Genomic DNA, 27,036 nt, shown 5'->3' with positions numbered 1-27,036 from the left:
CACATTTTGATTTCGCATGCCCAAAGTGAATTTGGTTTGTGTTCCGAATGATTCGCCTGAATGTGTAAACCTACAACTCTCTCTCACTGTCCGTCCGATAAATCAAAAATATATATGTGTATATATATATATGCTTTACTTGTATGTTTAGGGATTTATGCAAGCCTCTCTGCTCCTCCTGGTGTATATATGCTAATATTCAGTCAATATTATATTATATGTTGGCCGCTTTGCTCGGGAAGAGAGCTCGGGGGCCTTCAGTGGAGGATCGATCGAAAACCTGAAGATCTGTGTCTGTGTTTCTGCTCTCTAATGGGAAGAGTATATGTTAGTTTATGAATTATCCTTCAAATGTCGTATATAAAGTATGTACAAGTTATTATTTTGGGAGTTTTCGATGTATGTTGCATTAGTTTTTTAGTTTTGTTTGAAAATCAAAAACAAGAGACTTGATCTTGGTATTATATGCGAGCGATCTCAACTAAATAACAGTACTAACTTCGTATCGGAGCTGTAACATGGTTAAGGCATATGGAGGATTTAATGTAAAATGTTGGAATAATGCTTGGTTTATGTGTAGATATAGCCTAACTCTCATCTTTCACATGTTTTCACACTTTAAGTATTGCTTAAAAATGTTTAAACATATGCCAAAATGTTTGTTAATTAGGCTATAAAAAAACTATTGTTTGCAAGAATTGTTGTAATTTGTTTTCTGTAATTTATTTGATATACCCTAAAAATTTGTTTACAACTAAATACTAATGCGTATGCTTAAAATTGTTTAAAAAATATAGTATTATTTATATATATAATATATTTATATGGGTTTTTTAGTCACTAAAAAGAAATTGTACGACAAAAATTTCAAACGGAGAGGATCAATCAACCCATAAAGTGTGTGTTGTGTTTTAACAATTACAAAATGTGGCTGTGTGTGTGTGAATGTGACCCCTAGAAAAACGGGGCAAATCTTGGCTTACTTACTAGGGATTTCTCAATATATTACGACATATTTCATATTTCAATTACTAGGAGAGCTTAAAAACGTTGCTATTTATATGCTTCTGGTTTGCTGGCAAAAATAAACAGAAAAAGGAATAAACTACCAACAATTACTGTTTCTTTTTGCATTCTTGTATAATTAATTGTATAATTATTGTTTACAAATAGCATAATTATATTAATTACGTTTATATTTGATGTTTTTCTTCTTCCTTCTTTTGTTTTCTATTGTTTGTTTTAAATTATAAAATTAACTAATCAAGAAAACCATAAAATTATTTGTTTTTGTTTGTTGTTTTGTTTGCTGCTGCTGCTGCTTATTTTTAATGTTTTTGTGTTTTTATTGTTTAGTTTTTGACCTTTTAGGCCTTCCAGTTGTTCTGGCGACTGCCACTGGCACCGCTTTGCTGCTGTGGCGGAATCATCTCCAGCAGATACTGTCGCTGCAGCTCTGCCGCCCGTTGAACATCTGCCATGCTGCTGGCGCTGCTCGAGTTCTTGGCCGAACCCGACGAAGAGCTACTCTTTTTATTGTTGTTGTTGAAGGCTATTTAAAAAATTAAAGTTTATTAAGTAAATTTCTTGGTAGAAATGCAAATTTAAAAGAGTTTCTCACCTGCCACTTGGGCCGCCTGCGCCATGGCCACCTGGTAAGAGTACAAGAGTGGTGCAAACTGCATCATATGCTGCGGATTGGCCCCAAGACCTTGTCCCAAAGCTAATTAAAAATATTAAATATTTCAAAATAAATTTCAAATAATTTAAAACTACAATAAAACTCACCTCTAAATAGTTGCTGCTGGAAAGCCTGCATAGCTGCCGCCGTGGCTGCTGGCGAGGAGGCCGCTGCTGCCGCTGCATTGTTGGAGGCCGAACTGGCCCCACCACCAAAGTTACCCAAACCGCCCAAGGCTGCCAGATTGCCCAGCTGGCTGAGATTGCCCAGATTGCCGAGATTGCCCAGACTGGCCAGGCTGTTGAGGTTGAGGCCACCCATGCCGCCGAGGGCACTGAGATGAGCAGCCGCCGCCAGCGTGGCTGCCGAGTACTTGTCATAGCTCTGCGCCTGCTGCTGCTGTTGCGTCTGCTGATCCCGTTCCCGCTGATCACGTTGCTGCTGCTGCTGGTGATGATCATGGCGATCGTTGCGGGAGGAACGCGACGACGAGGCCGTCTCATGGTGATGCGCTGCCGTTGGCCCGGGACTAAGGATACCCGCCTGCTGAGCAGCAATGGCAGCAGCCGCAGCAGTGGCTGCCGCTCGCGAAGATCGCGATGAACCCGACGACGATGGCGGCGGTGTGGGTTGACTTTGCGGTGGCGGCGGCGTTGGACGCGGTGTGGCTGGCGTTGGTGTCTGGCATTTGGTGGGTATCACCGTCACCGACGGCGGCAGATTGACCAAGGCAGCAGCCGCCGAAGCATGCGTCGCCTGCAATTGTTCCCGTTCCCTTTGCATATGCGACGAGGAGGAATTGGAGCTGGTTACTGCGGATACAGACAGCGAGTTGCTGTTGTTGTTGTTGCTGCTATTGGAACCATGGTTGTCCACCGGCGAAGGACTGCTCTGGCTGGCCAAACGCTGCTCAATCTCCTGCTCCTGCTGCAGAGCCTTCACAAACGCCTGTTTCAGTCGATTGGTGTGCTCCGCCTTCAGGGCCTTCTTTACATTGGAGGTGACACACTGCTCGCAAATCACCTTGGGATCCTTGTTGGCTGTGAAAGGGGAAAGGGAAAGCGGTTTTTAATTATTTATAATCAAGAATTTTGTAGAAATTCGTAGAGAAATGACCTGCAATTTCTTAGGTTTAAGGAGGTATGAAAAATAGACTTACTCTGCTTTTCCCATTTCCAAACAGGCGTAAAATCAATCTTGCACTGGGCACAGCGGAAGGGAGCAGCCACAGCATTGGCCTTCTTGTTGACGGTCAGATAATCGACAACGGTTTCCAGGCCCAAAAGATATACAAAGTCCGTGTTGCTGGGATTGGGAATGAAGTGCATCTCTGGCGGTGGTGGCTTTGGTGGGGGAATCTTTTTGGGCATAAAAAAAAAAGATGAATAATTATTCGTATTTTAAATTATATTTTTTACTCACCTGCAGCAGCGTCTTTTCCAGCTGCTTTCGCAGTGCCATTTTAGCTGCCGCCTGTCTTTGAGCGGGTGTCTGCGCATCTTCTCTTGGCGTAGAGCGATCATTCTATAAAATATTTCAATAAACAATCTAGCTAACTTTAATTATAATTAAGACTAACCTTCATTTCGTTGAGCTGATTCTGATGCTGCTGGGACAGTGGTGGCGCCGGTGTGATGGAAACAGAATTGCTTATGGTCCCAGGTACCTTCGAATTATCCGAAATATTAGGCTGCATGTTTCAACGAATTGTTTTTTTTGGGGTTTTTTGTTTAGTAGGAATATCAAGTACAAATACAGAATAGCAGAGAGAGAGGCAAAGTTGCGTTTAGTCGTTGGCTGATTTTATTAAATGTGTTGAATGAATGCGAGAAATGATGGAATATTAAGTAGTGCCACTTGCTCGAAGCCTCCTCGGTTTTTGGTTTATGTGAAAACAAAAAAGATTTCCAGACAGAGGTCGACTTCGACGGATTTGACAGGTGTGTTAGTAAGTGTTTTTAGGGTTATTGGTGGAGTGTTTTGTAAGTGTAGTGTTGCAAATGTTTATCTTCTCTATGTTTTAAACCAGCAAGAACTAAACAAGTTTAAAACAAATTAAATAACTCAGAAATGTTGGTTAAATATAAGTAAATTAAGTGAATTTTAGAATACAGAATCTGTATTGATTTAAAAAAGTATAAGAAAATATTATATAATATTCTGCAAAGCTGTAATGAATCGATATTTTTCTCTAAACAAAAACTATATTTAATTAATTTTCCTATAGTTCTTGCTGTCTAAACCCATAATAAAGTTAGTAGGTTCGTTTAATATACAAACTAATGTGTTGCTAAGCGTGAGTTTTTGTTTCTTGTGTGGTTTTTGTTATATTTTGTAAATTGGTGATTTGTGATTGGTGAATTGGTGTACTGGTTGGTGTCTTTAGGTGCTCTTTGACAATAAAAAGGTGAGAGAGAAAAACTCGGCGCTTACGGCAACGATTACATTACAATAACTCACATTGCGTGCTTTCAGACTGGAGGGCGGCGCCGAGGTGGGCGTTATGGTCACCGAGGGCGTGATGGTGAGATTCGGCAGGTTAGTGCGCGGCGGCAATGCGCTGGAGCGATGCGAGGCGGATGTGGCGGGCGTAATGGTTGTGCCGGCAGCCAAAGTGGCGCCCGGCGGCAGCGATGCCCTTGGCGGTGGCAGAATCGAGTTGCTCCCAAGACCAGAGGAGCCGCCCGAGTTGCTGCCACGCTGCTGATGGCCGCTCAATGCAGCAGCTGCCGCTGCAATGGCAGAGGCGGCCGCCGCCGCTGAGCTTGAGCTGCCCGTTCGACTGTTGGTGGCACTGGAATTATGTTATATAATTAAAAAAAATTGATTAAATAATTTAGAAAATATAATATCCTTACCTGATGCTCACGGCGGCTCCTCCACTTCCACCCAGACTGCTCCTGCTGCCCTTGCTGTGGGCAGGCAGTGGCACTGCTGACGTGGGCGTAACACTAAGCGATCCCTTCGAGGTTAACGCAGCGGGAATCGCAGCCAGCGGATTGTTGGGCGAAACGCTGGTGGGTGTCACCACAAGGTTCTCCTTCATCACCTGCTGCGACTGCTTAAGCTTCTTGAGGAGCATCAGCTTGGTTTCCTCGTTGCGCAGATCCTGTCGCAGCTTCCTTAGGCTCTTCTCCCGCTCCTTGAGCTCAGCGTGACTCAGCTCCTTAATGGGCACATAGGGCGGCATCTCCTCGTCATCCGTCTCGGAATCAATGTTACCATTCTGTTGACGACCATTTGTCCGGGCGGGTAAAAGCACAATATCCGGAGCCTCGGCATAGGATTTGGGTTCGGTTCTTGGTCGCAGGACTCTTCTTTGCACCTTGTTCTCATCCTGGCCTCCAACACTGCCGCTGCCGCCTCCTCCCCCAGAGGCACCTCCTGTTCCTGTGCCGCCTTCACTGGTATTATTGCTATTTGTGTTGCTGGTGGTGTTGTTGTTACTGCTGCCGCCACTGCTGCTGCTGTTGTTTGCTGTGTTGCTGGTGGAGTTGCTGCTGCTGCTGGTGCTATTGGTGGTAGCGTTGTTGGTGCCATTATTGGACGCCGGCGCTGGGGCTGGCGTTATGGTAAGACCCGCATTATTGGCCGTCAGTGCTCGCAGATCACGATTGCTTAGCGCCGCCGGTGACGGAGCCGGCGTTATGGTTAACGCCGGATCACGGCCGGAGCCTAAACTCAAGTCGACCACATCGTCGACCTCCATTTTGGCCATTTTCGCTCGTCGCGTCGTCGTGATTCCGTATGTTGGTCAACTGCAAGGATAACAAGAGGGATAAACTGATTAGAACAGTTGGTAAAAAGGTGCAGAAAATATTTTATTTGATTATTTCTAAACTGGTTTTATTAGTTAATAAATAAACAATAATGTCACAAAACTAAGTACGAATTTATTTAAAGTAATTCTGGATTTATATTTCGTATACCCTTCCAGGGTTTTATAATTTTAGGCACCGAAAAACTCATTTCCGACCCTATAAATTATCTATATTCTTGATCAGCATCGACAAGCGAATCGTTCTAGACATATCCGGAAGAAAACTAATTTTTTTAATTTTTTTATAAATTTTATAAATTTTCATCATTAAAATTCGAAAAAAATCGATAAAAATGTAAATAAAAAAAAAAAAATGTATTTTAAGTATGCCGATTTATTATTCATATAAAATCTAGCACAGCACAGTTTACCAAATTGAAATTAAGGCATTTTTGCATTAGTTGTGATAAATTTAAATTCCATTAAGAAAAGCTTTATTTTTTAAATATCTTTACCATCAAGTTTAGAGATTAGTTTATTAAGAAGGTTATTTTTATAAAAAATATATATTTAAAAATATATCTTCAATACATCTTTGCAATTAGTAGAAGAAAAAATGTTCATCTTGAAGCAAACATTTTTGTAATTTTTTCGCTGTCATTTTTTCAGTAATCAGACCCCCGGCTAGGGGTTAAGGAGGCGTGGGGCAGTGTGTGGCATTCGTGTTTCACCAAGGGTTGAAAATGGGTTTCCTCTTCGCAATATATATGTATTTATTTTTTTCTTTTTGTCGTTTTTGTTTTCTTTTTGAAAACGGAAGTCCGTCCAACTCTAACCCCTAAAAGCGTACGGATACGGGTAGTATCTGTATCTGCAGCACCTTTTTCCCGCTCCCCTTTTTCGTTCGTGCTGCGACATAATAAATATATCCTGATTTCAATTTATTAAGGCGACACCACGACGACCTTGTTGAGGAGGAAACCGATAGCCTCTTGAGAGGAGAAAGCGGCACTAAATCAACGAAAATCAACATTGATTTGATCGCTAGATATGCAAGTGTAAGTTGAAGGGAAGGGGGCGAGGGCAGAGCAAGAAATTTCTTTCGATTTGGCTGCGGATTTGAATTTCGGACTCGGACATCTTCCAACAGCCAATCCACGAAGCAAGTCACGTTTTCGATTTAACAAATTTTTCGCATGCAAAGCCGCTGGTTTTGTGGCTGCGCAAAAAAATTTACATGAAAAGCAAGCTCTAGGTGGAATGGGGCGAAACGTGTAATACAGAGTGGTTTGGATATATTAAATATACATATAAGATGTAAATAAATTGAAGAAATGTCATTTAAATTGTGAAAAAATAACTTATAAATGTTCCGAAAAATTAAATAAATCTTTAAATATCTAAACATTTAACAAAAAAATCTTCTTAGGCTTGCTCCACTGTATTTAGTAGTAGAATAACTAGCTGAGACATGAACCGGCCAAAGCGCACACAAGCGCATACACAGACGGACACACAGACAAGCAAACAACAGCTACCTGACACGTGAGAGCGAGAGGTGAATAAACTTTTCAAGCAACTTAAACGCTGCAGTAGTATATAAAACACAAACAACAAACGGCCGCAAACAACACACAGCAAAGGCAACAAACATTCACCTGCTGCTGGAGGCACAACACAAGGAGAAGCTACTACAACAGTCAATAAAAATAAATTTTAACAAGACCACAAACAATAAAGCAGCAGCCATAACCGTCACAATTAAGAGATGATAAATAAATGCAGCCCCCTAGCGCACAAACAGGTGACAACACTGGCCAGACTAAACCTCGCAACGGAATCCACTTGAAGAGTCTAGTTTTTACAGAAGAAGAGCGAATCAAATGGCATAATTACACAAAAGCTGGGGCAACAAAAAAATAAACGTAGTAATAATAAAACAACAACTCCGTATTGTTGCTGTTATAAATTAATTCGCTTTGAAAGTAGCAGAAACACACACACGAACACGCACTCACACATAAGCGCGTGAGCACGCTTACTCGTTCGTTTTGCTTTATTTTTTCTTCTCCTCCATCTGCTCCTCTTTCTCCGCCCGCGTCTGCCCCCCCACTTCAACCAGCTCCACCACCACTCTCTTTTAGCGGCTGTCGACGGGATTCTCGTTACTTTCGACACTTGTGTCGTCATCAGATTGCGCTGTCCGCCGCTATCAGAGCACAGTGGGTTGCATCGGCGGTTAATTTCGCCTTCGCGGGGTGTGCAAGCGATATGTGTGTGACACACAGCAGGAATATGGGAATGTGAGCGGCGATAGTGGGCGATGATAAGATCAAGTGGAGTTACAGTGGTCCAAATTTAATGGTAATTTGACGAATTTTTAAAAATTATAATGCCCAAGTACACTTGGGAATATAAACACAAATATCAAAGATGTTTTTAACATGTTTAAAATTATTTTTTATTTATGTTTAAGCTATATCTCAATTCCAAAGTATCATAAATGTCAGGACTCTATTATTTTGTATATGGAATTATTTTTTTTAACTGAAAGCGTTTTCACTGGATGGATGAATTCATCAATCCTTTTTTTTATATTCTGCCCCACTGTGTCTTTAATTTGTTGGCCTGTGTGTAAGCGCGTTTGTATGCGAGTTAATGCCCGCAGTCTGTGTGTGTGTGTGCTTTGATGATTTTCAGCTTTTTCTTATTAAATTAATGCAAACATTTTTAAACTTTTATAGATGCTTTTTAATGCTGGCGAGCATTATGCGTGATGATGCCGCTTAACATCCACCCACCATCCCCCCCGCCCATTAACCCTTATTCGCACGTGTGGAATCTCTTTGAGAAAAAAGGCAGAGACTTTTATCGATTTGTTGCGACGTTTGGCATTTTGTGTGTGACTATAATTGTGCTTAATAGCGCGCTAAATGAGTTTCAATTAGCGTTGTTGCATTGTGCGATTTATATACATTTGTATGTCTACTGTATAGCAATGTGTGATAGCTTGTGGGCCACTTTATGTCCAAGTTCAAGTTTAAGGGCCATTGGTCACCCGAAACAGGTACGAAAACTGCATTACCTTGAGTAACGTAAGATGCCATTGGGACCATTGGGGAGACTTGTCATGCGGTTGGTCACAAGTAACGAAAACAGATGCATGAGAGTGGGGGTAACGAAAAGCTTAGAAGCTATGACGACGACGCAGAAAATTAAAAAAAAAAAGCAAAAGAAATAAGGTTAAATCAAAAGTACAGTTGTGTACATAGCGGCGACGAGCAGCAGCAGCAGCAACAACAACAACAACAACAACACAAACAAAAGCGAAGAGCAACAGCAAAGCAAGCAAAATGTGTTTGAGTGTGGCTGCGGTGAGAGAGAACCAGAGAGCGGGCACGGGAAAGTAAGACAGAGAGAGGCGGCAGCGGCGGCGGCAGCAGCAATAGCGGCTACGACGGCGGGAGAGAGCGAGAGCCGGAGCAGCAAGACGGCCAAAGAGAGAGCATGTCGCACACACGCGAGACGACATCAAAGAATGGAGAGCGGAGGAACACGGAGGAGAGCAGCCGCTTTTTTGGGGTCTGGCCACCCACAGCTCCACCTACTTCCCCCTACCCCCTCAATCCCATCACCACCCATCCGCAAATCGATTTGCATATTAGTTTGGTTATCAACCTTTTAGAACCGTATGCACCCATAATCTCCATCGAATTCGATGATTGCAAAACTTTACCTAACTACTTTACTAAACAACATTAAAACAAAACATAAGTATCCAATATCTTTATACTGGATTCTAAAAAGATACGTATCTAACAACTCTTAGATGCAAAAACTTTGAGTTACCTACCCTCTAATGTGTCATATTATTTATTTAAGTGAAATTCAAGGAAATTCTTTATTATACAATAAACTTTGATTACCAATTTATAATGTACTAAAGTTATAAAGCTATGAAATCTCTCAAAAACATCTTTAAGATTATAAAACCTCTGGTTACTTATTTTAAAAACTGTATATAAGAACCTTTAAACGTTAAAGTCCCATTCCCAGCCCGAGACCCCTTTAATTTAAATACACCTTGCAGTATAAAACCCATCAAGATATTAAAGAAAAACAAAATAAAGGAAAGAATTATGATAAAAACCAAGTGGCAGCTTAGCAAACAAACAAACACGGGGGGTTCGACAAACATATTTCTCGTTACGTTTCAGTTCGGCATTTATAAGAAATGCGCATATCTTATATCTTATGCCATTGTACATAAGCGTAGTGAAGAGGGGTGGAGTGTAGTGGGCATTTGAGAGAGAGGCAGAGCCAGAGCAAGTGAGAGAGCACGACTTGTTGTACATGGGTGGAGGTGGCGTGGCATGGCTGGCATGGGGTGGGGGGGCTTGGCGACCGACCTTCGTACACATTTACTCATCCATGCTGGGATTTGGAATCACAATTGGGTGGCGAGGAGAAGGGTGCAGTGGGGGTGCTCGAAACACAAAACACAATCCCCATCCATCCAATTCCAATTGCAGTCCCAACAAAACACGCTGGCCAATTCTAAAACTGCAGCCCAAAAGTGATGTCATCGTAAAACTAATGGCGAAACTATCGAATTGCATTCAATGTGTGAAAAATTCATGAAAGTTTGGAAAGTATTCCTATATTCCTCCTTTCATACCAATAAGTAAACTCGAAACACAAATTCATATCATTTCAATTGTAATCCCAACAGCCCTGACAACTGTGGGCTTTAATGGATCAATTTCATATAATTAAAAAAGATCAGTGTCTTTTTTTATCCCAAGGAATACAAGAAAGAATGCTAACTTTGGGAATTGTATTCCCTTGCAGTTTGTAATTGGATCGGGGCCCGGAAATTAGTTATCGATATTACCTATATCATGATGATGATGCCAATTCGCTTAGCTTTTCTGGTTTGGTTTTTCATGAGGCTTACAAAGCAGAATAAGTTTTTAAAGTACACATAATGTAATTGACTTAAGTTGTACCACCAATGGACACCACTTCAATTACACGACCCACTGTACCTCGTTGCTTTTCTCGCTGCGTTTATTTATTTATAACCCGCCGATAAGCAGCATTGAGCAATTCGCCAGCACACAAAACGGCTAACAAACAAACAAACAAAAACGAAAAAAAAAAACTGAAATGTTCTAAATGGGTTAACTAGAACATTAAGCACAAATTAATTGCGTGCACTGCATAACAATCGCGACAAACGAGTGTCAAGCTTTGGGAACTGAACAGAGAGATTCCTGACATATTCTGATTTGTATTTTGCTTATCTCTAAGGTATACACATATTATATATTCCGAAACTGTTTTTTATGGCCCTGCTGAAATCGCGGGTGGGGGTGCCTGGCCTGCTGCACAGCTGTTTTTCGTGCTCTTGACCAGTGTTGCCAACTAAATAAACAGTAAAAATACAAAATACATAAGGAGCAATAGCAACAATGCAAAGACAAGCTAAAAATTAATGACTTTCAAACTGGTTTTGTTTACTGTGGAGGCCGCAAAAAAAAAAAAAAAAGCAACAGAAAATGAGAAGAAATAAGAAGACGAAGCGATGAAGCCGATGCCAAAGCATCATTTAATGCTTTTTGTTTCCCTCTCTCTCGTTCGGTTACTTTAAAAAGAAATAAAACCTTTTTATTGTTTTAACGAGATAAGCTTTTTAAGCGGGTGTATAAGTAAGAGAGATTTTGAGTTACAATTGCAGATAAACACATTTTATTTTAGATTCCCTACAAATTTATTTAAATTATGAATTGATAACCTTTACCTTTTATTTCCTAGAAAAAGTTTCAGTAAAGGGATTTAGATTGTAAAATTTTTCCAAGAAAAAATGAAATCTTATCTTGATGAAAAGCTAAATATATTGTTTGTCTCAAACGAAGACAAATTGCAAATATTATAGAATTTCTGGAAATTTTAAAGAAATGTCTTTATTTACTATTTTATTTAATAAAGCCATTAGGTGTTTATTGCCCATTAAAAACAATCAAAATTAAGGGTAAGGAGCAACTAAATTTTACAAGTACGAAATTCAGCGACAAACTACGAAATGTTTTTGAAGTTACACCAGTTGAAAAACTTAGTACTGATAAGGTTTCGTATCTGAAACTACAAAATTCATATGTAAAGTGTTATATATATAAAGGTAATACCAACCAAAACTTGATTAATGAAAATAAAGCCATGTCAAGTGTTTCGAGGTTAATAAACTGGCAGAGGCCGAAAACTTAAACAATTTCCATATTGTCAATTTGCAAAATTTGCACATTTGTGCAAGTTGTTATATATATATGTATACACACACATACATATATAACGAAAGAGGGGGGGATTACATACATATCATTTGATTCGATACATGGCGAAATTGCAATTGTGCCCACCTTTCCCCTTCCTCTTTTGCCTCTTCTGCTTCTTCTTCTTGTTGCTGCTGCTGCTGCGTCTTTGCTGTTTATTGTTGTTATTGTACATAAGTCCCAGCCATGCCTCTGTTTGTGTGTGTGTGTGAGTGTGGAATACAAACACACACCCGCAGCACATAGGCAATGGGTTCAAGTTGTACATAAAGCCAAACGACCGACCGAATCTGCTAGCGTCGCTGTTTCGGTCAACGTCGGCGTCACCGTCTCTGCTTTTGCCTATCCAACCATGCGGCCCCCCTGCCTTCCTTCTCCCATCTTACCTTCGCTTTTGATGGGAGCGTGTGTGTGTGGCTACAATTGAGGTCAATAGATTAGGGATAAATACAAATTAGGGGGATTATAGACTTAATTAATAGAGAGGGGGCTAATATGGGACAAATAAATTTGTTATATTATTATGAATCTTCTTTCTATGGAAATTGGCTATATACTTTTTATTCGTTTTTAATAATTTTAAAAAAATTCTAATTACCAAAACCTGTTGGTAATAATTTCATAAAATTTTGTAGAGGCCAAGCCTTTATGTGTGATTTCATCCTTACACAGCAGGTGCTATAATTTCACCCCCGACTGTGAACATTATATATTTTATGGGCACTCGGTGGCCGTTGACTGTTTGGCTGGGAAATAAACGGCCAACGAAAAGGCAACCGATCTATTTATTACAATTCTGCCGCCTATGTAGCGTAGCAGCGTGCATCATTACGCATTTTGCATTTGCCTTTGCATTTGGCACATTTTTAAATTTTCAGCATGCTTAACTCTTTCTGGTTTCCTGGTTTCATTTTTTTTTCAGCTGCTTTTGTTTTGCTTTTCGTGTTCCTTCCCCCACCAAAAAACAATTGACGTCTGCATTTCGATGCTTTGGAAAAATTCCACTTAATCAAGCAAATTACCAACGCGTCGCAGTTGACGTCGCCGTCCAAGTTGGCAGCGTCGCTATGCTTTTTATTTTGGCTATTTTTAGGCTGCGTGCTTTACCTTTTTTCGGTTGGCAAAACAAAGATTGAATGCTGCATGGAAATGGAAATGAGAGAAGTAGAAAAAGCTGGCAAAAAAAAACAGAAAAAAAAAAAAATAATAAGAAGAAGCTCGCACGCGTTAAGAATAACCCCAAAAAGTAACGCGTAAAAACAGCGCCCAAAAAAGAAATAACAAAAACCAGTTAGCCGATACCTTTTCTCTCACTCACTCACTCAAACACACACTAAAGCAGTTAACCTTTTTATCAGCGGCGGGGTTAATGGTAATTTTTAGAGGGGTGGAAAAAGACACATTTAATTTCTTTTTAATTTTCTTGGTAAATCAATCTTTATTTTATTGTTAAATATATTATAAAAACAACTTCATTTAATCTTAAAATCTTACTATAAAACAAGTTTCTTAATTAAACTGCACCCCTTCCAGAACGCCACTGACTTTTAACTATGATAAGTACAAAAGAAAAAAAAGAAACATACAAAGAAAAGAGAAATACTCGTGAATTTCATTCAATTTCTCGGTGAGATTTCAGTTTCGTTTGCCATTAGTATAATTAAGTAAATATCAATCTATAAATAGGCTTATCAAAGCTGCCAACGCGCGCACAAGTTCGGTCAGTGCAATAATAAACTTTAGCCTTGAACTAACCACCACGAGTTTATACAAAAAATGTATACATTATATAGTGTGTATATAGGAGCTCATGTAAATATGCAAATGGTTGTTTTTCTATGTACACCTATTAGCGTGTAATTGTATCTTAGCACGCGCTTTTCACCTGCAAACTGCATGTTCGGTGACATGGCTTTTCGAAGGGTATATATAAAAGGTATGTAATCTATCTGTAAATCTATATAATGGGGTATATAGGTACATAACTAAGCTCCGTACCTATAAATCTATACAGTGCTTTTAGGAATAGATGCTTGAATCTACACTGAAGCCTTATGTATTTTTATTGAAAATTATTATCTTTGATTAATAAAAACGATAAATATATAATAAAATGTTTAAAATCACCTTACTGTTATTGAAGTTTGAATTTAAATAGGGGTAGCCTGTCAAAAACCGTTGCTTTAATATAAAAGATACATTTTAAACTTCCTAATTATAAATGTAAATAACTTTGCAGCTCTAAAGATTTGCTATATCAGCTTTCATATTTCTTAGGTATATTTCCTGATTAGAAACCGCCGTAACAATCAACCCCTTTGAGTTTAGCGAACCAACACTGTTTGATTATTTACTCAAATAAGGCATACATAATTACATCTGGGCCACGTCACTTCCTGCATATGTATAAAGGGGAGACTTCTCCCTTCCTCTTTCTGGGAATCTCTTGATAAAGAGTTTTCGGGTTTATATTTTGGCAAATTGAAACCTTTTGGATTCGCAATCTGCATAGCCTGAATATGGCTAAAGTATATAGTGAAGACTTGTAGTCAAAGTATTGTACATTTCTCTGTGCATATGCACGATGTATAAAAATAAATGTCGGCAAAAACAACTACAACAAAAATAATGGAAAAAGAGAAAACATTTTTTTCTAGCTCTCTAGCGCTGATAAGCAGGCGACACTTACACAATACACACTCTCGCACAACCCACACACACATACAAGCTGGTCGAGTATATAAGGCATACATATGTATATATATATTTAGGGTCTGGGGGTATCTGAGAGAGTACGTAATACTTTCAATTTGTCTGCTGTTATGGCTGATTCACAGGTTTTCCTTTTAAGAAGCTGTACGATAAGTACCTTTATAGTCAGACAAAATTATAAAAATAAATATTATTTATAAGGTTTTAAGAGTTAGTATTTCAGTCTTATCATTGTTATTCTATGTGGAAATAAGGCTAAGCTGTGTACCTAAAATTGTGAAATAGTCACTGGTTTAGATTTAAAAATTACTTGAGCAGAAATAATAAGAGATAGCAGACTCGTTTTACGGATAAACTAATTACTTAAGATTTCTTGGAAATTGAATGTAGATTAAATAGTTCAAAATATAAATGATTTCTTTAGGTAAATTCCTGTAAACAATTGTATTATTTATTTGCGTTCTCTTGCAGAGAAAAGCAAACGCTTCAAGGTCTGTGAACTCGTCGAGAAAAACAAAAAAGAGAAATCGCGCTGGATGCACAGAGCGAGCGGCTAACGGTAACGAGAGTTAAGTGATGCTGCAACTGCAACTATATCCACTAATACATCTTCTAGTGTCTAGCACTAAAACTAGTATCAGACCAATGTCTATGTACGGCACAATTCCTTCTTTTTTTCTGCTGTTGTTTGGTTTTTTGTTTTTTTTTATGCGCTTGTTCTTATTTTTGCACTTAATGACGTGTAACGAGCTCGCGCGCGTGTTTTCTGCAGTTGTCTTTGTGTGAGCGCTCTCTCTATGTATGTATATGTACATATATATACATACATAATAAGTATGTATACATACAAGCATATGTACTAGCCGGGGTGTGCGTGCGAGCGAGAAAATAAACAGGTAAAAAAGGTAAACCAAAAGAAGAAAACAGCAAACAACAAAAAAGCAGCTTTGCCACTTTTTTTCTGCCTTTTTTTTTTTTTTTTATTATTATTTTTTCTTGAGAAACACCAACAAAAACAACAACAAGATTGTCTTGACACTTTTCTTCCAACAATTAAATATTCGCTCATTAAATAATTAGTCAGCAAGAGCTGACCATGAAAATCAGCAGAAAAGCAAAGGAAATCAAAGTTCTTAGGGTAATTGATTATGGAAGCGAATTAATTCGAGTTTTATTTATATATTAATTATTGCGCAATTAAATTTATGTATATGTACTTAGAATTAGCATTTTAAGGTATAGTTTATCAATGTTTGGTTAGGGGCTAGCTCTAACTAGCTCTAGTTAAGCACCAACACAAATTTATTTACTTTGTAAAGTTTCCTTACATAAAACTTGAGTATATAAGTACCAATCTGAAAGACCACAATTTGGAAAACAAATATTTACGTACAGGCATTATTTTTAATTATGACATTTAATTGCATTTTATGAAGGCCTTTAAGATGTGGTTAAATTTGAATAATTGTAAGCATACAAATTAAATTGCACAAAAAGCTATAAGAGTTAATGCTTTAAGGCAAAGAAAAGATTAGTGTCGAAAATATGCAGATACTAAAAAAAAATAAAAAACTAATAGCCACCACCACCAATTTTCTATGCATCACGATTTGGTTTTAGCTTTGTGAGAGTCAAACGATTTCGGAAAAAACACAATCGAAAAAAGGCAGCGCTGCATAAAAGTAATTTAAACGGTCAATTGCCTCAGGCGGCCAAAAGCAAATGTTCAAATGAGAGAGTAATACCAACAACAACAAAAAAATAAGCAAAAACCAAACACAAACTAAATGAAATTGAGAGGACAAGAGGAGGGGAGCGGAAAAGGCAGCTGACACACAGCTGCCCATTTAAATAGCAGGGAAAAAAACTGCAGGCGAACAAATTAAAGAACTTATTTTTTGTATGGCTAACTATAAATACACAAAACAGCAGTAATTGAAGAATATAAAAAAATACATATTGGTAATAAAAAATACATGTTGTATGCGTTTTAATCCTAGCTAAATGATCACTATTTTAAAATGTATTTAATTGAGATTTTATAAAGAAATATCTTCATTTTATTTGAATAAAAGACATTAATAAATAATAAAAGAAATTAAAAATATTTATTTAGTTTAATCTTTTCTTGTATTTTTATTTATATTCAACAATTTCTATACTTTATTTACTGTAATTATATCAACATGTTATTCTAGTAAATCTTCACAGATATTTTAAAAATGTTTGTTTTATGAAATATTGCTTAAAATTTGACCATTAAAAAATATGTTCAACACATCGATTGTGCATAAATTATAATTTCTGAAGCGCAGCAGCGGCGGCGACCCCGAAGATTTCGAAAAAAAAAAACGGAAGGAGAAGATGAGGAGAATGTGAGCAGAAGAATCGGAGATATAGAGGTGGAATCGAAGAGAGAAGGCGACAGACAGACAGGCCCCGATACTGAGAGTAAAAGAGGGAGAGAGCCCTGGCCTTATATACATACAAACAAACTTATATATAAGAGACACAGAGGTGGTCATGGAATGTTTGTTTGTATATGCACACGAAACTCTCGTGTATTCCGCCGTTTTGGGTTCTGGTCTTGTGCTGTACATGGCATATAAAGCATATATAGTATCTGTATCTATATAGGTATGTGTAGTCCGTCGGTGGACAGCTAATCAGGCAATTAAAGAACCACAAAATAGCCCAAAAGCCGAAAAAAACCATAAGAAAGAGAAGCATTATAAAACAGTGAAGAAGGTCGGAAGAATCGGAAATCGAAATGTGCCAAACAAAGGAAAAGTTTGGCAATACACATACATACTATATAATGTTTGCCATAACAAAGTATATAACAAAAAACATGAAATCCATTGCAAAATCATATTTGTTTATTTAATTTTTGAAAATTAGAGTAAATCCGGAAGTGAGTTTCCCTGAATTGCCTGGCTTCTTGTCATAAGCAGATGTGCTAGCCTTGCTGGGTGTTGTTTTCCACAGACCCGCCCTGTTTTTTAATCACCACCCGCCCACCCCCTTCCACCTGCAACTGCCTCGTACTTTTCAGCAAAATTTCCACCACCGAAAAAGGAATGTGAGAGACACACAGAAAACCGAAGAAGAAAAATAAGAGTATTTTTGTTTTTTAGTTAAGCTTAACGACTAAGAGATATCGGTTATTATTTAGGTTTAGGAACTAATACTTTTTATAAACCATTATTTTTTATGCTATTCACCAAAGAGATAAATTTAGAGCATAATTAAAGCATTTTTACCCTACTAAAAGAACATAATTCCATGCAAACTGTAATTCCAATAAGTTTCTGTAAACTCTTGTATTACCAATTAAATACTTTTTGGTAAAAAGCTGCTTATTAAGGCCAGAGTTTTGCATAATTTCATACCAAGGGGATTTAAAAGGGGTTACACAGACATATTATGGAAAATATGATGATGCAAGGGTGAAAAGGATTATACAAACAAACAAAAAATACATGTTTACATTAATGCGAAAGGAACTCTAGAAGTTGTTTCTACAGTTTCTATGCACATAATACAACCCCCTCCGGCTAACAACAAGACGCAAGTACGAACGAACGAACAGATTCGACAAGTTACTTCACTTAATGTGGTTTTCCCGGGGAAAATCCAGAAGAAAGGTGGGGAAACAGCGACTGCTGTCGCTGTAAAAACTTTTGATGCGAACCTTTAAAGTTGGTTTTAAACTTAAGGAGAGAAGGAATGGAAACGAAAGGCCTCCCTAGCCTTTGCGTCTGGGGGTGATGATGCCCCTTGCTCTGGGGGTTACACCCACATAGCAACACAGCCCCGGCAGCACCCTACCCCACCCCACCCCACTCTTGGCCTGTCTGTGTGTGTTGGGTAACTTTTTTTTCCTGCTTCTTCTTTTGCTTTTCTGCCCTAACACAAAAATGTGTATCTAGAAATATTTTATGCAGGCAACTCTTCAGTGGCGTGGGGCTAGGGGTACTGGGGTTGGCGACTGGGTGGGGTTGGGGATGGTTCACCCCCTCGCAGACTGTTGTTGTTGCTGTTGTTTTTTTTTTTTGTTGGGGTTTTGGGCGTGTTTCCTGGTGGCACAAAACTATGGTCGAAAAACCAAGGTAGGGCGGGGTGGGGTTTTTGCTATGTGGAGGAGCGGAGATGTCGTCGCTACCTCTGCAAGTACACACACCCACACACAGAAAATATAAATCTACCCACACCAAAAAAATATACAGTCCAACTTCCAAAGCTCAAAACTAAATGGAAACTTCAAATCCTGTCACGTTTCCAGATTTTCATACGAATTTGCATCAATAAGTTTCATAACTTCGTAAAATAACAAATGGAAAAGTATTAAATTGTTTCAGAACTTGAAGAGACTGTTGAATTATTAAGCAATTAAATGTTTAGGAATATAAAGTTATATTAAATTATCAAAATAATGTAAGATGCCGGGTGTTTCAAATTAAAATAAATGGGGTAATAATATCTTTATAAGGAATATATACTTATTTATATCTTATGTAAAGGAATTTGTGGTCTTAAATAGTAGAAATCTATTTCTTTCTTTTAATATTTACTTAAAATGTTTATATTTTTGCTCTTCTTAAATATTAAACCAACTAACCACACCTTTCTTATTAAATTCCCTTTTAAAACTTAGCTTTAGGACTTGAGAGAACTTCAACTGTATATAAATATATATATAATATATATATTTGGGATATACATAGGCGGCATCACAAGACACATGTCCACATAATTGCCAAACGCGCAAAATCGAAGTGGCGACCTGCTGCCCCACCCCCCTATCCAAACTCGCCCACTCGCAGCCCACTAAAACCCCCACCGAAAATTCACCCAAAACAACCCCTACCACTGCTGGCAACCTCAACCGCTCACTCCCAACCCCTCAATCCCTCGGCCTCGGCTTAGGATTACTCACCAGTTTGCATTTGCAGGTGTGGGCGGGTGGTATGTATGTATGTACAGTTGCGCTTGCAATTTATAGTTCGATTTTGGGTAGGAAATCTAAGCCGGTTCCCATAAATAATAGGCCGAAAACACACAGTCCCATATTGAATATTGAATTTTGAGGTGCCCAAAGCCTGGACCTGGTACCTCTTCCCCCAAATAGTTCGTTCTCTTTCTCTCTATGCTACGGATTATATTTGCGCTAATTGCCATTGCCGTCGCTTGGAATTTTCATTAAAATTGCGTAATATTAATGGTAGAGGTGGACAGAGGGTCAACTACGATGTGGCTAAAACTAATTTCCCGTTCGAGGTTTAGCAGCCATCATATGTTGCAAATATACACACACATACGGGAGAAGTTGCATCAACAAATTCGGATTTTCGGCATTACAATTTTGAGGGAAAATTTGCATACACACAAATGTATATATATATGATAGAGTGAAAGGAAGATGGGGGGGATATAAACCAAATTTTCGGTTCGACCTGCAGGAAGTTCAGTGATATACAATGGCATAGGCATATCATCGCCTAGATTACGCAACTATTCCCAGGACTCATCCTAGACACAAGTTGGAAAGCCTGGGCGAAAGCGAAACATTTGTGCCACTCGACTCCACACAGCACCACCCACGGAAAGGCAGAAGGAAATCCACTCAAGCACATCGAACAGACCACATCTCGGGGTCTGACATACACAGACACCCCCACCACCCACTTCCAGTACCACCCACTTCTTTCTGCTGCACTGACAACACCCCTGTGGTACAGTTTCTATCATAATAATAACCTGAAATGGAAGGTAATTTAACAAGTTTTATTATTAAAATAACAGCAGTGTTTGGCCATAAATAAATATTTACTAATGGAAACTCGTTCTAATTCCATTTGCAAAATCTCTAGATTTACCTTAACATATTGCATACTTTAATTCAATTTTCCCTTTAATATTTTTATTGTGTTTAATCTGCTTTTTCCCTCAGATAATAAATTAATTTTCAAGTAAAGTCAAGTGTGTGTATGTCGAAGTCACAAATCCAGCTGCAAATCAAAATGATGACATTTGCTATTATTTCGACCGCAGCTGTGTTGCGTAGGCCTTTGATGGGGATTGGGAGGAGATGGATGCCACCTACCAAGTAGGGTTGCGGCTGCTGCTGGTGCTCCTGATTCTGCTCCAACTCCAGCTTTAGCTGCTGATGCTGTTGTTGTTCGTTTTCGGGGACCGACGAGCCCGGATATTATATGCATACTTGAACTATGCGAGGAAGGAAGCTACCGACCAGACCAGGCCAGAGACCCGACCCAACTCACTCCCTGCCCTGCCCTGCCCTGCCTTGTCAGGACCTAGGACCACCCAACCCCATACCAATTGCGCCCCTGTTTTGTATATGTATCTGTTTTTGCATGCTCCTCGCTCGCTCTCTCTCACTCTCTCTGACACGCCGCCCAGCTCTCTTTTATGTACATGTGCATGCACAGCTGTACAGTTTCGGGGCATTTTACAGCCACAGAGCCGCCGCCACCGCCACCGCCGTCGTCGTCATCGTCGTTGCCACAGCCCACAACCCACAGCCACCCGGAGCCACCCAAAAACCATCCCCTGAGCCACCCCCTTGGGCCACCACCCTCGAAAAAGGACCACCCACAACAACAATGCAAAACGTCTGCATTTCAACTAACGCCACCCGATACACAAACAACGCTGGCAGGCTGTGGATCCTCTCTTTTCGCCTGCCCCACCTACCAGCCCTACCACCCCCTACTACCACCACCCCCAACCCCCATTGCATCAGCAGCAGCAGCAGCAGAATTCTCATATTGCCATAGTTGGCTTTCTTCTTCTTTTACTGCCGAAAAAGTTTTATACATAAGCGGAAGCTTACGGGGAAAAAGCCCCCAGTACCATCCCAAGCCCTTCCATGGGAAATCCTATTGCTCCCCTCGAAAAATGACAGAAGCAGAAGCAGCCCAGTGCTCATTACAAAATCAATAAGTTCATTTTCCAACTACTTTTCGTGACACTTTTATTTAATTCTGGACGTCATCTATATATATAGATGTTTATAATCAATAGGCACGACATGCAAACTAATGATAATGCTAAAGTCCAAGCGCTGCTTTAAATTAAAGTTGCGTGGCCTTCTTGCTTTGCTTAATCGATTTTTTCAGAGCTCAGCAAAGCACCCACACTCCCACCACCCTCAATCCAAAAGGGAGTCATAAAAAATATATAACCGTAAATATATATATATGTATATAAAACAACAGAAAAGACAGGAGAACTTCCTGATAAAAAAGAGGAGGCAAGTGGGAAGTAAAACGCGCAAAGAGGTGGAAAGTTTGGATAAAAAAAAGGAGGAACCAAACAATAAACGAATTCCTTTGGCTGAACAGGTTTTTGCCTCTGACCCTTTTTCCTTTAGTTTTTGTTTCTCTTTTTTTTTGAAGTCGCCAGGGTAAGTTCAATAGAATCCTTTGACTTGTGAAAAAATGTGGAAAATAAATTGTTTATCTGATAAAGGAAAGCGTTGTTCATTTTAAAGTGACTTAAAGATGGATTGTTTTTTATATTGCTTGGTTAGGGAATGGATAAGGTTAGTTCTTGAACTTATTTATTTAGGTAAGTTAATCTGATAAAGGAAAGCGTTGTTCATTTTAAAGTGACTTAAAGATGGATTGTTTTTTATATTGCTTGGTTAGGGAATGGATAAGGTTAGTTCTTGAACTTATTTATTTAGGTAAGTTTACATTGATTTCCTTACTCTTGAACTTGGAAAGAAGAAGTAACAGTTTTGCATACTTTAAGAGTCTTGATCATTGCCCTTCAAGAAAGTGGAAAAGCAAAAGATAGCGTACTATTTTATACCATTTTCTTGAGGCCCTAAGGGGGGTTATTATTGTTAAACTTTAAAATTCTTAAAATATTTTGCAACCAAGCTCTTTAAGATCAATCAACTTACTAAAACTAATGACAACTAACTCAAGTCATAAAATATTCCGCCTTTTGTTTCATCGATAACTTAGATATTTACAAAATCTTATGTTATTGTTATCGCCATCAGTATATCGCACTTGAATATGCTGCCATCGACTTTGATTCATTGTTTATCGTCTGTGCTTGCTGTTGCTATCGGGCTTTTGTTTTATTGTGCCTAGTTGTCAACAGAGAGTTTAGTTTTGGTGCATTGGCTTGGGCTTATGTAGGTACTGCAGAGCTACAACCCATCTCTGCCCCAACCCCCTCGCCCTGTGCAAAAACAACAATGCTGCGGACTCTGCTGCTGCTGCTGCATGCAACTATTGAAGCATGAACATGCAATTTATGTACCTATGTGCATATATACTACACCTACCAACTATGAAATACAGCTGCAGCAGCAACAGCAACAAAAGCAATAAGCGACTGTACTTTTGATATAAAATCCACTTCACTCTCCTTCACCCCACTCGACACCGCCCCGCTCCTCCTCCTCACCACCCATACATGGCAAAACGAAAACAGTGTGTACATATACAGCACAGCACAGCACCTCCCCCTTTTCAGAGACACCCACTTGGAGTGGAATGCTCTGTTTAGTTTTAGTTGCGCTTTAAACTGCATTTCGGCTTGTAAGCTGTACATAGGATTGCATGGGTGGAACAAAAGGGGGGGTTAAGGGGAAGGGAGTGTAGTACTATATGTAAGTGTGATTTCAACAATTCGCATTTGTGCAGCAAACGAAATAGAAAACAACTGCAATATGTGAGGAAAGCCCATGGAATTGGCAAAAACAGCCCACCAGATGCTTCCCCCTCCACTGAAAGGCAGGAGGGATTACCGCCCAGATTCACAGACCATTCCAATTCCAATTGTCATCTAGAAATCGGATATCCTACACTGTGTAGATTATTTTGTTTTGGGTACAAATGTTTATAAATGTTTGCCAAATTAGCTAAACTTAATTTTAAAACTCTAAATTCTTTTTGATCCATTAATTTATAACCTTTGATTGAAGTTTAAATTTAAGTATCTTAATGTATTTTTATATTCAAAAAGTTTGCGGATAAACCATAAGATCCTTGTGAACTTTTGACCCCTTGACTTAAGCTGAAATTTGGGATATAAACGGATATCGATAACAAAGTACAGTGGAAAGAGACACAATTATGAAGGGTAAGGGATACATAAGAGGGGAAGTAGAAAAGAGGTATGGCTATAGGAGAGAGAGAGAGAGAGACCCAACCATATGCGCTGCTTTTACGCATGCAACACGCCAATATCGCTGCTGTCGACTTTTTGTTGCTCCACTTGCACAAACAAAAACGCACGAAAAGACGAAAAGAGAATTTCGGCTATCGAAAACACAGATACACACACCTACAAACTCACCTGCAAAAGCAGGTAAAACTTATGTCTGTATAAGTGCCTATGTGGAGCTGACACAGCAACAAAGGTAGCGATAAATTTAGAACCGGGCATTCTAGTTCCAGCTGAATTGTATTATATATTTTATTTACTAAAATCATTTCAAAAAAAAAAATAAATATATATTTTATATATTTAATGCAAACAAAAATTTGTGAAGGAGTATTTTAACTATTTTCATAATCATGCAATAAATTCTATTATTGATTAAAATAATTTTTGTTTTAGATAATCATTGAACAAAGAGGAAGTCCGAAGATATAAGTTATAATTCTTATTAATTTGACTTCAATACCAAAATGGATAATGATTAAAAATCTTAGTAATTTGACTTGTAATATTGGGATTATAATAACCAAAATTATAAAAAAAAATAATCTCATTTTCCTAGTAGTTCGTCCAACTCTAAAAAATACGCCAACTAACGTTCAACAATTCAACAACAACACCAAAGCTCAATAACTCTGAGGCACAATTACAACAACACTAACAATAACTACAACTACAACTATAAGCTTTGGCAGCTAGAAATGCGGGTCTGGGTCGTGAAATCGAGACCAAAAAAAGAGAGCGAACAGAAGAGTAGAGAGGAGACGAGCTGAGAGGAGGCGAAACGAAACGAAACGAGACGTCGAGAATGCAGCGCACATAAAGAATGCCAAAATAAGTTTTAAACTAACGACGAGCCGGGTTTAGTGCGTGCAGGCGAGAAAGAGAGAGACCGAGAGGCAAAGAGCGAGATAGTCGTCAGCAAGGTGGCTTATGCATGTGAGTGTACTTGTATTTTGGAACATGCAACTTTGCCAAAATGCGTAAAATGGGAAGAGAAAGATAGTGAGGGAGACGAAGTGGGAGTGGGGGCCCTCCCCCCACCGAAAAAAGAGAGCCGCCCCGGTGAGAGTAAGAGAGAGAACGAGCATTGCGGGTCTTAAACAAGTGCAGTACACATACAGTAGAAACCTTAAAAAGGGGACTCGCGAATGTTAACGGAAACTTAAAGTTAATTTGTAAAGAAAGACACGGTAAGCTTAAAGCGATGATATGGAAATGGCTTGAAGAACTTTACTTATTGAACACCTTAATTCTTTACAGATTCGCTATAACAAGTGTTTACTTTATATGCAGCTGTACCTGGAGCGAGTATGTTTGTGTGGGGTCATTCTCGAAAAATTAACAAGTGTTGCAAAGCGCGAAAAGTGCGTAAAGGTAATTAGTGAAATAACGTACTTTTTTTTGGGCAGGGAAAGTTCATTAACACACTTAGCATATTAAAACCCGCCACAACTCATTCATAACCACAGCAAAGTGTGTGTGTATAGATAACGGAACAAACGCGACAACCCCTCCGAAAAAAAGAAGAAAAACAAAAACCGTGGCAACCCAGTCAACCGACAAACCAACAAGGAGAACTCGAAGAAGAAAAAAAAGTAGCAGCTGAAACAAGCGCCTAAGCATGGCGTCACAACAAAAGCAACAACAACAAATAAAGGCTGTAAAAATTGTCAATATAGAAGAAAGAAAAGCAACAACAACAAAAACCAAGCAGCAGCAGCAGGCTTTTGAGCTTTGCGAAATAATGCGCGAGAGTTAAAGAAGAAGCCGCCAACGCTGGCTGCGACGGCGACAGCGACGCTGGCAGAGCATTTTTAACGAGCCGAATGACAAGCGCGCACAAACACACAAATATATGCATACAAAACAGTCGTGGCCGGTGCACTAGGACTAAGAATTGTTAAGCAAACAACAAAATCTTTTTAGTGACTCAGCCATTTTTGTATTTCAATCCATTTAATTTAAATAAATAAATTAAATTCATTCTTTTAAAATACAGATCCCAGATATTAAATCTACAAATTTCTCCTAATTATTTGTTTAATCGATCGAATTTTTGACAAACTTCTTTAAATAACTTTGATGTTGTGCAAGATCAGTTATTATTATTTATGAAGGGGTTTGAATTTAAACTTTAAATTTTACAGATACTTTTTTTATTCTGTAATAATAACTTTTGGTCTAGTAGGTAATTCATAATTTCCTATTTCACAGAATAAAACAAATTCAAGTTCAACTTGCAGATACATTCCTAGGTAATGTTTGCTTCTATTCAACTGTTCCCCGCTGTGCATACAGACGCACACGCGGACACACATACACAGATGGACGACATGCATACGAGACGCCGCAGCAGCAGACCGGTTGAGGTTAAATTGGATAGTGAGTGAGACTGGGTGAGGGAGGGCGAGGGAATGAGATGGAGAGGGCGACGAGACGGGAGGAAAGAGATGGAGATAGAGATGGAGCTGCTCTCGCATACATATTGAGTTTTGCTTTTTTTTTCATTTGGCGTAATGAAAATTTTAGCACTGTTTTGGGGCAACAACATCAACAGTAACGCGAATATGAAGAAGATGAGCGAAACGAGATGGAGATAAAAAACTTACCCGCGTGGAGAGCAAAAAAGTATGGAAATCCGTTAATCGGCGCCTCTGCCACTGCGGTGCTGCTTCTGCTGCTGCAAACTCCTTGTCGATTTTCCGAATATCGCATGCACAAGAAATAAACTATTTCGATTTCACTTTTCCGATTTGCGCTTAATTATACTTTGCTTATTTATATACAACACATGCACTTATGCTTTCGTATATATATTTATTATATATATGTGTACGCTTATTTATCGCCTGTATGTGCGTCACACCAATACACTTGCACCGCGCGCTCTGCTGACGTCGACGCCGCTGCTATCGGCGGCTTTCCAAACGATTTTGTTTTCCACGCACCAAAAACTTGATTGTAAATATACTCCTTTATTTTTGTATATTGCACGGCTTGTGAACTTCTTTATTTTTGCTTTTTTCTCAACTTTAAACGGAATTTGTTTACAATTTTAAAGCGAGAGTGTGTCCAACGGATAGAGAGAGGGACACACACATACACGCACAGACATACACACACACACGCAGCTTATTGTAATTCACTCGTGTGCGGCTGCGGCATTACTTCTTATTCCAGGATTTGTTTTGTAAATAGATAACGAACTGTATCGCGCGATTGGACTCTCGAATCTTCGTATCAAGATACAATCACTCGAAGTCTCGAAAATTAATTGTAATTTTCACCGCTCGGCACTTAGACGCACACTTATACAGGCGCGAAGCACGTCCGTACGATCC

General features: G+C 39.0%; 1 protein-coding gene and 1 long non-coding RNA gene across 2 annotated transcripts; one reads left to right on the top strand and one right to left on the bottom strand.

Moving 5' to 3' along the window:
* Positions 1-1,115: 1,115 nt before the first annotated feature.
* simj (simjang) lies at positions 1,116-27,036 on the bottom strand. The gene is made up of 9 exons (XM_017162880.3): positions 26,305-27,036; positions 4,540-5,439; positions 4,142-4,475; positions 3,261-3,347; positions 3,104-3,205; positions 2,841-3,039; positions 1,789-2,721; positions 1,622-1,723; positions 1,116-1,552 (listed from the first exon to the last, which is right to left on the bottom strand). Exons 2-9 carry the CDS (start codon positions 5,397-5,399, stop codon positions 1,368-1,370), a joined length of 2,802 nt encoding a protein of 933 aa, XP_017018369.1. The 5' UTR covers positions 5,400-5,439; positions 26,305-27,036; the 3' UTR covers positions 1,116-1,367.
* LOC138928314 (uncharacterized) lies at positions 25,848-26,438 on the top strand. Its single transcript, XR_011444825.1, has 2 exons — positions 25,848-25,883; positions 25,951-26,438. It is a non-coding gene; the product is annotated as an uncharacterized lncRNA (long non-coding RNA).

Source organism: Drosophila kikkawai, chromosome 3L, assembly GCF_030179895.1.
Source record: "Drosophila kikkawai strain 14028-0561.14 chromosome 3L, DkikHiC1v2, whole genome shotgun sequence".
NCBI lineage: Eukaryota > Metazoa > Arthropoda > Insecta > Diptera > Drosophilidae > Drosophila > Drosophila kikkawai.
Note: the sequence above shows the minus strand (reverse complement) of the source record. Positions and strands in the feature narration are given on the sequence as shown.